This window comes from Cercospora beticola, chromosome 5, assembly GCF_033473495.1.
Source record: "Cercospora beticola chromosome 5, complete sequence".
Classification (NCBI taxonomy): Eukaryota; Fungi; Ascomycota; class Dothideomycetes; order Mycosphaerellales; family Mycosphaerellaceae; genus Cercospora; species Cercospora beticola.
In genome coordinates this window covers 2,267,213-2,281,950 of record NC_088939.1, presented here as the reverse complement: position 1 = coordinate 2,281,950, position 14,738 = coordinate 2,267,213, and the positions used below count along the sequence as shown (strand labels likewise).

The following is a 14,738-nucleotide window of genomic DNA, read 5'->3' as shown; positions in this document are numbered from 1 at the left end:
GCAAATGAACGATATGTATCACACTCAGGCCCTGACCTGGTGTCAGTGACCTGACCTGGCTATCGATGCTATATTGGTCAATATCCCCACCATATATATTCAAATCTAGCCCAGGCAATGGCCCAATCAACCAGCAGCGGGCCATCGCTCTGCATCTGTAGCACGCTCCGCTGTGCAGAGTATTCCTGTGTAAATGGCATTGAACTTCTTATTTATTCATTGATCTCTCAGAGCTGCCAGCATGACATTACATATGCTATCTGGCAATCCAATGCCCAGCTACTCGCGGGGCGAGCGCCCATCGCGAGAGCTCGGGCCGATGGTTGCCGAGTGTGGAGCATATCATCGCCGGTTGTTCTGTCGACATATACACCTACAACTAATGAGACCATATCAAATTGAAGTTGCTCAAGAAAAGCGAAATGGCAGCTAATGGGGTGGTTAGAAACGGCTGGAGCGGTCATGATGCACAACCTAATGGAACTCCACCTCGACGACAAGCACAATGGTCAGAGTTGCGACCGAAGAAGAGTCCGCTATCGAAATTAGTCCAGTTCGAATCGAAGGACTTCGCTCATGCAAACGGTACGAAGCATGAATCCACTCAAGTCAATGGCCGACACCACGCCACCATCACGTCTGAGTCTCAGCCTATTCCTGCTCGTAGAAAGAAGCTCATCCTCAACGCCTTCGTCGAAATGTGTTCCGGTCACCAATCCCCAGGTCTCTGGCGGCATCCTTTAGATCAATCCTCCAATTTTAATGATCTCTCTCATTGGACTTCTCTAGCCCAGCTTCTCGAACGCGGCCATTTTCATGGAATCTTCATCGCCGATGTCCTCGGAGGCTACGATGTCTATGGAGGACCTCAGAATCTTTTACCTGCTATCCGTTCTGGTGCACAATGGCCTGTGAATGAGCCTTTGAGTGTTGTACCAGCTATGGCGGCAGCTACGAAAAGTATTGGATTCGGAGTGACGGTTTCGACGAGTTATGAACAGCCATATCATTTGGCGAGACGGTTGAGTACGTTGGATCATTTGACAAAGGGGAGGGTGGGGTGGAATGTTGTGACTGGTGAGTCCAACTCTCCGAGGAAACTCGAAAGAGTGTTCATATTGCCATATTGACACTGTATACAGGCTACCTCGACTCCGCAGCACGAAACCTCACAAACGGAGGCTCCCAGCCCGAACACGACGAGCGCTATGCAATCTGCGAAGAATACATGGACGTCGTCTACAAACTCTGGAACTCCTCCTGGCGCTCCGACAGCGTCAAACTCGATCGCACATCAGGAGTCTATACCGACCCTTCCTTGGTCCGAGAAATCAACCACAAAGGGAAATACTTCGACGTGCCAGGTCCACATTTCTGTCAGCCCTCGCCACAACGCACACCCGTCATTTTACAAGCGGGAACGAGCCGCGCAGGGAAGAACTTCGCGGCCAAGAATGCAGAAGTCATATTCGTCAGCGCACACGCACCTAGTAGTGTGGCGAAGTCGATAGCCGATATTCGAGGTCAAGCTGAGAAGCTAGGGAGGGATCCTAGTAAGATCAAGTTTTTGGCCAAATTTTGTCCTGTTCTAGGACGGACGCATGCTGAAGCTGAAGCGAAGTATCGGGATTACTTGCAGTATGGTTCGTATGAAGGGGCTCTGGCTTTGTTTGGCGGGTGGACAGGTGTCGATATGGCGCCGTATGGGGACGATGAGGAGCTGCGATATGTAGAAAGCAATGCTATTCGAAGTTATATTGAGGGGCTGTTGAAGAGTGCGCCAGATGTGAATGGTGGCAAATGGACTAAGAAGACGCTTGCGGAGCATATCATGGTTGGGGGATTGGGCGCCACTTCCGTGGGAACACCGCAAGAGGTTGCTGATGAGATGGAGCGCTGGGTCAAAGAAGGAGACGTCGATGGCTTCAACATCGTAAGTTGTGCTTATGCAAAGACTGGATGCATACTGATCCTACGTCCAGGCATATGCGCTGATGCCGCAGACATTCGAGGACGTGATCGAGCTGTTGGTTCCTGAATTGCGGAAGCGAGGTTTGTTCTGGGACGGTTATCATGTTGCTGGAGGGACGTATCGCGAGAATCTGTACGAAGCTTCTGGGCAGCACGAGCCTTTCGAAGACCATCCTGCTGCAAAAATGATTTGGAGGCCATCCTCCAAGACAGTTGGCTTTGCAGAAAGCGGCGTCAATGGAGTCAACTACCATAGCGCCAGTGAGGTCGAGGACTCGACCGACGAGATATTACTAGATCCAACAGCAATGCAACTCGGCTAGAGCGTGTCGTGAGTTGATGCGCATACTCAATCGCATACAGTCTGCTCTCGGAAGACTCGTCTCCGTCCGTCTTGACATGCACATCTAGACGATGATAGATTGGCGGATAGGATCCTCGCTGCATCGTTCGGTGACGTTGAATGTCTTAATCAGAGCAAGATGATCCCAGAATAGACAACGGTTGTCTATTCTTGTGGGAACGGTTGCGCACGCAGCCACGTGTATGCACCGCTGATGTTTCGGAGTAAAAAAGTCCTTGCAGACAGACCTCATGTGCAACGCCTACGCATACATCATCCGAAGTGATCTGCTTCTCAATCTCCCACACGTCGGATCCGAATGGGCCCGCGGACCTCGTCTAGATCGACGTCGTCAATCGACTGACCATTCTGCAGGATCTCACACTGTCCATTTTGTCGCAAGTTCCAGGCGATTTCGCGGACCGCGGGCATAGCATCTCGCCACTGGGCATAACCCAGTTGTTGTAGCTCTTCGGCAGTCAGCGCTCTGGCGACTTCTGAAGGGCAGAAGGTCTTGGGTGGATGCCTCTGCTGCAGGAAGTCCTCCAGGCGCCGTTTCAGGATGGTTCCGACATGGTCATCGTCAGCTGCTCCATCGTCGGACATATCGACCTCGTTGAAATCCCGCGGTACCGCTGCTCCTGATAGCACGGTTGTATATGATTGTTTCTCGTTCCCTTCGCTCCCGTCCTCGCCACGATGAGAGGCCGTGGTGGGATGCTGCAGGATCGCTGTGGTAGTGGAGCAGCAGCCAGCCGACGAGAGTACGACAGAAGGAATCTGCAGTCGAAGCAAGCTACGGCAGCAGCGTTGGCTGGAAGCACCGGGCAAGTGGAGAGCTCGAGACGGGCAAGTTACAGAATGGGTTTAGGCGAATGTTTTGGGTGCGGGAATCTGAAACGTTGGCCTGGGCGCCTCTTCAGGGCTGGACGCGCGAGGCTGGGAGAGCGAGCGGAACGATGCTGGCGGGATTGATTCACTTCCAAGGCGTAGGTCTGAAGTGAAGGGTAGTGTGAGTGCAGAAGAGCAATGCGGTGAGGCTCTCATTGCACCGCAGTCTGTCGTGCGATGGTCGTTGGCAGCGCGTCTGGAGAGAGAGAACGAGGGTCCCGCCGTGCCACCCGTGCATTTCTCAGCATTGACCTTAATAACTTTGAAGGCGCTCCGCACCAGGCTATATATAGCATGCCTCGCAGTGACAGGGAGAGCAGCGTACAGACTAGACGCAGGCCCAGCGGCTGTCGTGCTGTCATCTGGCACGGCGCAGAATCAATCATTACATTGACGAGGACTCGCTATTCGATTCAGCTGGTCTGACGGGTTCGTAGTGGAATAATACTAATAAACCCATACACTCGTCGATCCCGGCCCAAAAACTCTCGAGGCGAACTAGAGTGCCCCAGGCGCGCGAGCCATCCCAGAGGATCACGAATACTTTGCCCAGACGATCGACCAGGCCGCCCGAGGGGAGCTGAGATTGCTGGCCGCAGCGCAGCGCATCAGCAGCAAGCAAGCAGTCATCATCGTCCAGATCTGTCGTCAGATCGGCCTGCGACTGCGGTAGCACCGCGAGCGACCACCCCACAGCACCACCACCACCGCCGTGCGCTGTGAGGTGTGGACAGCATGGCACAGGTCATGGCAGCACAGTCCTCGCTGTCGCCATCCTTCGTGCTCTCGCCCCAGCCCGAGCCGTCGTCGCCCAGCATGTCCTCGACACGCCCCGATCGATCAGAGCGAGACCGTCGGCGACCCTCACAAGCCTCCAACAGGATGTCGCTGTCCCAGCGCTCGCAGCACTCGCTGGCGGATCGATCGCGACCCCAATCCACCGCATTCCCGGCCTTTTCATCAAGCTTGTCCTACGCGCTGGTCCGCGACTTCGCCTACCCGTCCTACCACCCTATGCACTATGGCGGCCAGCCCGAGGAAGAATCTGGCGCAAGTACACCCGCCGGGTGGGAAACGAGTCGCAGAATGTCGGACAGTGCGGAGAGCGGCACCTCTGGCGGCAAGTGGCATGCTGGGCCGTGGGGCGGCGACGGAGTCATGTATGGCGATCCAGTTCAAGACATGGAACCATTGCCGAGCACTAGTTTCGGCGCAGCAGGCGAGGATTGGGGCGACGACGAGACATCGTTCAAGATGAACAAACACCGCAAGAGCAGGTCCTTCCACGATATGCCCAACTACGAGCGTGGCAGGAGGAGGTCATCGCAGGGTAGGAGTCGGGGACCGGAGGAAGCTTCGCAGTCGTCACAGTACGATCCAGCAGGACGAGACGCGCTGCGACAGAGCAGAGGATATACCGATAGTGGTGAACGTCTGCCACGTCGAGACTCCCACTTCGCCGCAACGCTCCCCAGCCGCAGCTTCCACAACTCACAACCCGTCGATCTGGAGTCGGACCTTCCGCTGGATGCGGAACCATCAGACCACAACTCCCCGCAACGCGAAAGCATGGGTCCCGAGGATGAGGAACTGTTCGCTGGTCCATCACTGGCACTGTACGGCTTCGAACCAGAGAACGAGAATGAGCTGCGACTCATAGAAGGAGAGGTGATCATGGTGTCGTACCGCCATGGACAGGGCTGGCTGGTGGCAGAGAAGGATAACGGAGACCAAGGCTTGGTGCCAGAGGCATATGTCCGCTTGTTGAGAGACATTGAGGGTTGGGATGAAGAGACGGGTCAGTTTATTGAGGGCGACCCTTTTGGCATCAGTGGCGACGACGCTGTCACACCAACGGAGGACCTGTCCATCACGAACCGATGAAAGCGGGAATCACTTATTGCTGAGGACCAACTTCTTGGATCCTCACCACCAAAATGACGAAACACCATGGCGAGAGACAACGGGAAGCGGAGCACGACTGATAGCACGGACCTGATCCTCAGCACGCTCCACTGACATCTCGCTACTCTGCTGTTCAAGATCCTGAACGGCGCTGTGTCACACGCTCTGCCTTCGACAACCAGGGGTCATCTTCCGACTATCTCTGGATTTGCACTTTGGAGGCAAACGTGCTATCTGCTCATAGTGGAACTTGACGATCCCACGCGATGGTCCATCTCAGACGATGGTACGGCTCACTACCGGGTTGATGCAGGCAACCTGTTGTCCTGCATCCAAATGCCGGGATATGCGAGAATGGCTCGCCGACTGCAAGACTGGAGCCGGTTGCGCCATACGCGACGCTCTGGTCATCCGAATGCCCTCGCTTTCATAGATTGTACAAGTCTCCAACGCTGCAAACTCGGCATGGAAACCCTCGACGATACATGAGAATTGAGCGTAGAAGCAATAAGAGGTAGAGCAGCAGGGTAAATGAGATAAACAGCGACTAAGAACGCGTCCCGAACGCGCCAATGATGTCAAGCAAGATGTCTGCTACTACGAACGATACTTGTGACAAAGCGCTTCCATGTCTCAAGGCAGATGATGGAAAGCTGCTCAATTCGCGTCTGGTCAAGAGACTGAGAAGTAGGACCCACCCAACTGCCTTGTCCACGCTGGCAAGCTGGATTGCCAGCGTGGACCTCGAAGGCCGGCGTCAGGTTCTGGCTTACGAAGTCCACTGACCCTGTAAAGTGAAGCTTTTGGGTTGCTCTCAGCACCTTCGCTGGCTATTGTCGATCTATGTGATGATAGACATCAGTTGCGCAGCTCGTTCGTCGCATAGCAGGAAAGGTGAGACTGGTGCAATCACATACGAATGCGCCGCTCACAGCAACAACTGCTGCTTCGCAGCCCATAGAATTGGTTCGCGTGGACGCCAACAAATTGTCTTATGGGTCTTCGGACTTTCCGCATCGCCTGTTCTCCTGCATCTGACCTTCAGTAGTATCCCGCCCGAAGCGCTTTGCAGAGCGAGCGGCAGAGTGAAGTCGTATTTCTGGTTCCTGATTGGTCATGCTGTTGATTATTCGCCTCCACCGCCAAGCATGAGCTGCGTTTCAGCCGCAGAGAACAAGCAACACGGCAACTTTCCACCAAATGTGCTTGACAGACACCCTCCTTGTCTGCTAGCCAGTCTTCTATGGTCCAGTCAATGCTTACGATCGAAGATAGTGCTCGTCCACGCTCCCTACTGGCCCATGTTCTATCACTACATCTCTTGGCAGACTTAGCTCTTGCACTATGCGGATGGGATCTACTTCCCGGCCAAGACTGCGAATGCAACCTGCAGCGAGCGCAACGAAGAACACTGGAAGAATGGCCAAAGAAGTCTACAATACCGACGACGTGACTCAGGACAGTATACCCATCGTCGCTCCGCACTCGGAGTCGCCGCTCTATGCAGATCAAGTTCATTTGCCTTGGCCGTGTGGGCTTCCACTCAGGTCTCGTAGCACTCTCCCGATTGCTATGCTCCACTGCCATTCTATACGATGAAACACGCAATCAACACTGACGACATTCTCCCCTTTCACGGGCGCTGCACATCATGGCATGATACCTCTAGAATCAGCTCGCGAGCAATAGGCATTGGTCGCCGAGTGCATTGCCACTAACCAGAGCGTCTCTTGGCTACATGAAGCACGAAAGAATAGGCGATTATGATAAGCAATGGCCATGTTGGACGTCTCGGTATATAGTAGGACTCTATCGTCTTCCATTGTCTAAACATCAACTCACCACAGCACTCCTTTGCATCTACGCCTCGTTTCTTGTCATTCATTCTTTGATAACCCACACTCACTTTAGACACATCACATTCATTCGAAACAGCGACAAGATGCCTTCTATCAAGAACCTGCTCTACACTCTCCCAGCAGTACTGCCGGCAGTACTTGCTCGTCCACACATCGACCGCCGCCAGACGGCTCAGACCATCCCAGGCAAATGGATCGCTCGTATTGAGGACAACGAAGTTCTCGATACCGTGCTCTCCACCGTCTTCGACGCTGCCGGCGTACAGTCCACTGGAACTTACAGTGTCGGAAATGTCAAAGGCTTCAACTTCGATGGTGACGATGCCATCCTGGACATCCTTCAAGAACTCGGCGCCATCAAATCCGTCGAGCCAGATGTCATGATGCACGCCTACGTTCCACTCCACGTCCGGCAGTCACTTCACCACGTTCGACAATTGCCTGGAAACGGAACTGGCAATGGGACTTTTGTCACTCAGGAGGATGCTCCATGGGGTTTGAGCCGTATTTCGCACAAGACGAATGCTGGAAATGGCAGCAGCTATGTTTACGATCGATCGGCCGGAGAGGATACTTTTATTTATATCATTGATACTGGAATTAATACCGAGCATGAGGAGTTTGAGGGAAGAGTGACTCTTGGTGAGAGTTTTATTCGGGGCTCTGAGGGAGAGGATGATCAGGGACATGGAACTCACTGTGCGGGAGTAAGTTCACGCCAGGCTTTCGTGGAAGTTCGAGAATCTTTGCTGACTTGTCTTCCCTAGACCGCAGCGGGAACTACCTATGGAGTTGTAAGTGAAACCACTCTAGTGATGGTAGGAATACCTGACTGACCCTATCCTAGGCCAAGAAAGCCAACCTCATTGCCGTGAAGGTTCTTGACTCCGAGGGAAGTGGATCAAACAGCGGCGTGCTCCGTGGTATTGACTGGTAGGTCTGCTTCCAGGCAAAGATCTTGACCATGATTGATCACTCACAATCTACTCAGGGCTGTCCAACATGCCACAGAGAACGGCCACCTCGACCGCGCTGTCCTCTCCATGTCTCTCGGCGGAACCTTCTCTCAAACCACCAACGACGCCATCGAGGAAGCCACCAACGCCGGCGCTTTCATCACTGTCGCAGCTGGCAACGAAGGCGAAGATGCCTCCAACAGCTCTCCCGCCTCCGCCCCCTCTGCCTGCACTGTCGGCGCCACCAACCTCCAAGACGCTCGCGCTGACTTCTCCAACTTCGGCGAAGCCCTCGACATCTTTGCCCCAGGCGAGGACATCACTTCCGCATGGATCGGATCCTCTTCAGCACAGAACACCATCTCCGGAACCAGCATGGCCACCCCACACATTGCTGGCCTTGCTGCTTACTTGATCGCTTTGGAGGGACCGAAGAGCCCTGCCGCGCTGTGCGAGCGCATTCAAGAGTTGGCTCAGAAGGATATCTTGGAGGATGTTGGTGATGGTTCGGTGAACCTTTTGGCATACAATGGTGCTGCCAACTAAGTGCTTACTACACGATCGTGAGCTAGGAGGATATGATGCTTTGGGCAGCTGCGGGACAGTATGTGCTCGATTTGGACATTGATGTAATGACAACGACAGAACGTGGATATACGGACCACGATTTTCTATGGGATAAATGGCTTTAGGACATAGAATTGAACTTTTCTTTTGGAAACTGATCTCTCGTTTCATGTTTCGGTTTTTGAGGCGTATTAGGTTGCTTATCGTTCTCGTTGTGTGTGCGCCGCCTTCGCTTGCCATATCTATGTTTCGGGGCCGAACAGTTCATGAAACCCACGAGCTGAATCTGAGAAGGGCAATTATTGCTGTACAGTATCGCTTCGGGACGTCGAAAATGTTGCCGAATCGAGAGGATATGCTGTGCTTCTTGAAGGAGAAGCGAAGGACCTGGGGCTAGACCTTTGAAGCGCTGCTACCGAGATGCATGTCAGATAATAGGCTGGCTGCTGCGGAAGACCACATGCAGGGCCGCCGAACGAGATCTTGTAGCCGGATGGGAATGGGACACTCGCGAGGGATTTTGAGCCTCCCAAATATACCTCTGTATGACAAACTGTAGATCGAGCTTGTAGCATAGTTTGTTGATCAGACACAAGTTGTAGCTGCCGAACTTGAAAAATCGCTCATCAGTTGCTGGGCAAGATCGGCTCTCCACCAGTCGCGATCCTCTCTGCACGGAAGGACGGCTGAACACCCGACTTCCAGTACGTCGAGATCACTCCGCCCTCCAGTATTGATTCGTGGGGTGCATTACCTGAAAGAGCACAATGACAGGATGTCGTTGAAACCCATGTCGCCGCCAAGACAATATCACGCCCGGGTGCCAACAGTGCCAGCCTTCTGAGTTCGCAGCCTCCGCGGACCGCATCACGATTCTTGTTTTGACACGCTACCATCCACCACTGGCGGCGACATCGCAGATGGGAACTCAGCTTACATCATACTTCCGCGCGAAGTCTCCACTACACCCGCCATCTTATACAGCGTCGAGACCACTTCGAAGAGGACGAGGACCGCCCAAAGCAGCTGAACTGTAAGCGCAGGACCAGGATGTCAGACCACACCTCACCATGCCCACGCGAACACCAAGAACGACTCGCTTGGCGATAAGCTGCGTGTACGGAACAATACCCGGAGCAGCGCAGACAAGAGTGGTAGCTATACCTGGACCGTTGGTGGAGACGGAGGGGTAGCAATTACGTCTGATTTGACGTGCTCATCGAGCTGTAATGGAGTACCTGCAGCTTCCATCCGTGGACTTCTGGACTCGGCACGCGCCTCTGTCTGTTGTCTGATGACCGGTTGATCTACTCCGTGTAGACGGACAAGAGGTGGACGAAGGGCTGGACAGGAGCAGATTGACCTCGCGAGGCCTAGGAGAATTGTCTACGGTGCTCCTACACCTCCATCCGGTGATATCTGCTGGACATCGGTTAGCGCAATCCCGACCACGCGACACTCCTCCATGTGTGCGTCGCCAGCCGCGCTACAGCTGCAATCCTCACGTCCCACTTAGAAGTCTTGGAAGGGCATCGCTGCACGTCTTGGGTGTTCTTGTGAATCTTGGGAGGCATCACTCTCCGGCCGAGTCATTATCCCACGATCTGCCCCCGACTCCTCGGATGCGTGGCCTCACTTCCTTCGCTGAGAGCTACCACTCGACGTTTCTCTACTCCGACGAACGACGCCCCATCGCCATCTCCACAGTCACGATGCCTGCTCGGAACAGACCGCGCCGGCCGGCCATGTACAACACGCCTCACATCCGGAATGGAGGATTTGGCGTTCTACAAGTGGAAGCCGTCACCAATAGACCCGCATCGATCCAGCGACGGCATCTGGCCGCAAGTCAACTCCGCATGCGCGATATCGAACCTGACGAATTGAGCTCGTCGGAATGGGTGCGCTTCTTGGTGATGGAGTCGCGAGAACGGGAACGATTCATCGCCGACTTCGTCAGACAGCGGCGAGACAGCAGCGCCAGCAGCTCGAGTACACCATCAACCGACATCGATCGTGAAGTGGCGTACGACAAAGCAGAAGAGGCGAGGCTGGAGGCTGAAGACGCGAGGAGAGAGGAGCAGCGCGCGATGGATCCTACAAGGTCGCCCTCGCCTCCTATGGCTGGTGGCACGAGCAATTCACGAGGTACAACACCTTTCGTCAGCATATGGGCGAGGCACATCGAGGAGATTGAGCGGGCCGAGAGCGAAGGCACTGTCTATACACCACGAAGGCCAATGCACACAAGACGCGCAGCTGGCGATGAAGAAGCGCCGCCCGCGTACAACAGTATTATTCCACCTGGTGAAGCCCCTCCAGCCTATTCGCCAACGTCGGACGACGAGGGGTCTGGATCTGGTCCGTCCAGGAGAAGCAGGATTAGGCGATTCAGCAGTCAGTACCTGAACCGGTTCTGATCTTTGCAATACCGCAAAGCAGGTGAATCATCGGAGATGCATTTGTAAATGGTGTTTTGGTCGATATTGATTTTTACTCGCGATGCATGCATTGGGTCCTACTGGCAGTCAGGCAGGCACTAGGCTGGGATAGACGGGACATCCTTCTGACTCCCCTTCACGAAGACACGAGCATCATGAACTGCACGAATGATGTGTGTGCGCCACGAAGCTCTGCTGATGCTAAGTATGATGATGTTAGATGGAGAACGTAGCTACTACTATAGCTCAGACTGAATCAAAAGCGCTGTTGCTTCTTGCTCTCTTTTCTAGGGAGATTCAATTTCATGTGCGTCTTTGCGATTATGAGCTGAGAGCCGATCATTGAGGACGCATCCGAAAGACACAAGCCGTTTTTGCCTTCTTGGTGCATCGGTCAAAAAGTCAAGAACACGTCAACTACTAAAACGACCACTCGATGTTGCCAAACGGCTTTCAAGCATCGGATACATAGTATGACCGGCGGCGAGGACCATCGGGCTTCAATATGACGCAATGGATGCGTTGCTACCGGAGACATTGGAGGCAAACACTTGCCCGGGCCTTCACAAACAAGGGAACACTTTCCGGCCAGCCGGGCCACGTGCTGTAGCCGTGAGTGAAGACCGTGGGAGAACGCTTGTACACGAACTCCACCCAGCAAACTCCTAAACGACAGCCCAGCAAAAATAAAAAGATTGAAGTACCTCGAACGAGACTCGAACTCGCAATCTCTGGCGTCGGAAACCAGTGCGTTACCAATTACGCCATCGAAGTGGGAGTCATCGTCAAACGTTTGACAATCACTGGGTGGAGAGGAAGCAAGCCCCTTGTTCTTGAGAGCTCACTGTCCGAAGTTCCGAAGCTGGAAGAAGGGGAGGGAAGAGGGAGGAAGAATCTAGGGAGTGCCCGCTTGAGTTCTGGTTCGGAGATCGCACCACGGGATATTGAAAATTATATGTAGCAGGGCGTGAAATGAAAAGGCGACCGCAAGACGAGCCTCACGATTTGTGGCACTTTTGGACAAGTCGAGTACGTTCAGCGAGTGTCTACGAGCGAGACCAGGACTGGAATGGTCTGCAATGCACCATCGACCCGTCGGTGAACAAGCTTATGACAGAGTCATCAGCATTCTAGAGTCTGAGAACTGGACCACGCAAATCGGCGCCTCTATACTACGCTTCCCGAGTTCAACTTGAGAACCGGCGTTTCGGGCCTTCGCTTCGAATTGGGTAAACCTGAAGAGCGTTGAGTACATCGATACTCGTGGGCCCAGGAGATAGTGTATCGTCGTAGCTTGCTTGGTACGAAACATCTTGGCATGAAGATCACATATTTGGTGAACACATAGTAGCATGTACAAGTATTGCATGGTGATATTTGGGAGTACAATACAATCGAGTCGTGTGGAGTTGGACCTCTAGGTGTGACGCGACTGCTTGAAAGCTAAGGCGACCTCTTCAAGAGGTCGAGTCATTTCCGAAGAGGTCGCGTCAGCACTTAAGCGGTCGTGTCAGCTTCCAAGAGGTCGCACCAGCTTTCAAGCGGGCGTCTCAGTTTGTAAGAGGTCGCATCAGCTTCTAAAGGGTGGCCTCAGCCACGAACAGGTAGAGTCAGCACTTAGAGGGCGCATGGAGCACTTCTGATATGGTAAAATTCTTGCGGAGAGCTAGAAGTGTCGCGAAAGAGTACTCTCCTTATTGTCTGTACGGGTCATCCTCGGTGACCTGCACATATCTAGACCTCTAGTCGCAAAGGACAAAGATCTCAGAGAACAGCATGATAAAATGCATCAAAGTCGAGCCAATGGGCCATCTTTCCTCACCACACCGAGTGAAGCCCTCGTGATATCTTTGACAGTATTGCACCCGGCAAGTTGCATGCAACGTTTGAACTCTGTGTGTAGGATGTCGAGCATGAGCTCGACGCCTTTCTGGCCATCGTACTAACGAAAGTGTCAGCACAAGTCTCAGCATCGTAGCATGCGTTGTACTTACCGCTAGTCCCCAGAGCATCGGCCTGCCAACCCAAACACATTCTGCGCCTAGAGCCAAAGCTTTAAAGATGTCTGTCCCGCTTCGAACACCACCGTCAATGTGTACAGGGATGCGTCCGGCTGCGGCCTCAACACATTCGGGTAACGCATCGATGGTTGCTGGGACGCCATCTAATTGGCGACCGCCATGGTTCGAGACCTGTAGGCGAATTAGTATGGAACAAGCCAAGTTGGGCCAGCGATCGACTCACAAGCACCCCGTCACAGCCCATTTCAACCGCTTTGAGCGTGTCTTCCGCCGTCAGTACACCTTTGATCCATATTTCCATCTTGGTGACACTGCGAAGCCAAGGAATTTCTCGTGCCTGCAATGCCATTAGTACGCCAGTCTTGTCACTCAGCTGATCGGATCGCTTACCCAATTGTGAGCCGAATCGTTGAACCCCATGAATCCATCATCATGTGTCCTATTCGCAACATCCTCCTTCTTCCAGCCAATGATGGGAAAGTCCAGATGGTTCGGAACGCGAAAATCAGTCCTCCATTCATGGTAGCGAACACCGAGCACGGGACTGTCTGCCGTCAACAATATTGCTTTACAGCCCTGCTTCTCCGCTTCGCGTATGATCTGAAGCTGAAGCTTGCGGTCCAGCATGGTGTACAGTTGCTGTGCGTGGGCGATACCGCTATCGATTGCAAGACCAGCTGAGCGAACATCATGTGTCGAGAAGTTTGAAAAGGAGCTGATGCCCATATTCACACCCTTCTTGGCACATGCTCGTGATGTCGCAAGCTCTCCGTCTGGATGAGCTGCGCCTTGGACTCCAGCGGGCGAGACGCATAGTGGGAACGCGATCTTTCGACCGAGGCATGTGGTCGATGTGTCTGCTTTGGAGACATCGACGAGGACCCGTGGGCGGACGCGGTACTTGTTGTAAGCGGAATTATTCTCTGCAATGGTGACTTGATCTGTTGAACCGCTATTGTAGAATCCTGCGATCGTGATCAGTATCCACTACCGGCCTCTCGAAGGCGGCATACCTCTGACGCTGGGGTCTAGCTTCTTGCTTCCTGCTTCTTGAAGATCAGGAATGCAAAGTATTGTTTCTTTTGCTGGGGCTGGCACAGGCACTGGTAGTCCTGCCATCGTGATCGAGTCCAATCGAAAATTTCAATGATACTTGCAGCGCTGAAAAGTCGAACACACGCAGGAAATTATCTTCTTCGTGTGCGGTGATGTCCTTCGACTTGGTCAATGCGAAGGGCGTGTCACTGCAGGATCTAAGGTCCAAATGTGGAGAGCTTATCTCAAGCTCCATTTGGTAGGTCCAATGGCAATCATTTGCTGTAAGCGTGTAATTCTCCGAAGATGAAAGCTATGCTCGTTGTGTCACGAACACGTGAGTCTTCAGCAAGAAATGTAGCATAGGGCGTAGACTTGATCTTGAGGCTCAATGCGGCCCATTGTGTTGGGCCTAACTAGTGCGCTTTCGTACTCTTGACCTGCCATGTGGGATATGGTTCTCTGAAACTCAGCAGCTTCCCAACGTAGCCTTTCTGGCGCTCTTGATATCTGGACCATGTGATGTGGTGCTGAACAATACGTCCGTTCTGAGCAAAGTTTGAGACCAGATTGAACTGCGAATATTTTCGTGTATCGGCTGAACCTCTGGCTTCGACGGCCATTAGCTCACGACCTACACCGCTACAGCAGATGCTCCATGACCGTCAGGTTCTGGCGAGGCTAAGCATCATGACAGAAACGGATTGGAAGAGGTGCTGTCTGGCCGGTGACGTCGGACGGAAGGTGTT

At 53.4% G+C, this 14,738-nt stretch overlaps 6 protein-coding genes and 1 non-coding gene across 7 annotated transcripts; 4 read left to right on the top strand and 3 right to left on the bottom strand.

Annotated features, from left to right (window-relative positions):
- Positions 1–422: 422 nt before the first annotated feature.
- RHO25_008145 (uncharacterized protein) lies at positions 423–2,294 on the top strand (the record flags this gene model as incomplete). Its single annotated transcript, XM_065603034.1, has 3 exons — positions 423–1,077; positions 1,143–1,933; positions 1,983–2,294. 3 exons carry the CDS (start codon positions 423–425, stop codon positions 2,292–2,294), a joined length of 1,758 nt encoding a protein of 585 aa, XP_065459106.1.
- Positions 2,295–2,608: 314 nt separating this feature from the next.
- RHO25_008144 (uncharacterized protein) lies at positions 2,609–2,920 on the bottom strand (the record flags this gene model as incomplete). Its single annotated transcript, XM_023600288.1, has 1 exon — positions 2,609–2,920. The coding sequence occupies one exon, from the start codon at positions 2,918–2,920 to the stop codon at positions 2,609–2,611; it is 312 nt and encodes a 103-aa protein (XP_023449774.1).
- Positions 2,921–3,940: 1,020 nt separating this feature from the next.
- On the top strand, positions 3,941–5,089 carry RHO25_008143 (uncharacterized protein; the record flags this gene model as incomplete). The annotated part of the gene is made up of 1 exon (XM_023600287.2): positions 3,941–5,089. One exon carries the CDS (start codon positions 3,941–3,943, stop codon positions 5,087–5,089), a length of 1,149 nt encoding a protein of 382 aa, XP_023449639.1.
- Positions 5,090–7,052: 1,963 nt separating this feature from the next.
- Positions 7,053–8,471, top strand: RHO25_008142 (uncharacterized protein; the record flags this gene model as incomplete). The annotated part of the gene is made up of 4 exons (XM_023600286.2): positions 7,053–7,676; positions 7,737–7,763; positions 7,817–7,902; positions 7,961–8,471. 4 exons carry the CDS (start codon positions 7,053–7,055, stop codon positions 8,469–8,471), a joined length of 1,248 nt encoding a protein of 415 aa, XP_023449772.1.
- Positions 8,472–10,204: 1,733 nt separating this feature from the next.
- RHO25_008141 (uncharacterized protein) lies at positions 10,205–10,912 on the top strand (the record flags this gene model as incomplete). Its single annotated transcript, XM_023600285.2, has 1 exon — positions 10,205–10,912. The coding sequence occupies one exon, from the start codon at positions 10,205–10,207 to the stop codon at positions 10,910–10,912; it is 708 nt and encodes a 235-aa protein (XP_023449637.2).
- Positions 10,913–11,634: 722 nt separating this feature from the next.
- On the bottom strand, positions 11,635–11,707 carry RHO25_008140. Its single transcript has one exon. It is a non-coding gene; the product is annotated as a tRNA-Arg (tRNA).
- Positions 11,708–12,722: 1,015 nt separating this feature from the next.
- On the bottom strand, positions 12,723–14,073 carry RHO25_008139 (uncharacterized protein; the record flags this gene model as incomplete). The annotated part of the gene is made up of 5 exons (XM_023600284.2): positions 12,723–12,875; positions 12,928–13,125; positions 13,178–13,291; positions 13,345–13,919; positions 13,968–14,073. The coding sequence occupies 5 exons, from the start codon at positions 14,071–14,073 to the stop codon at positions 12,723–12,725; spliced, it is 1,146 nt and encodes a 381-aa protein (XP_023449638.1).
- Between the last annotated feature and the right edge of the window lie 665 nt (positions 14,074–14,738).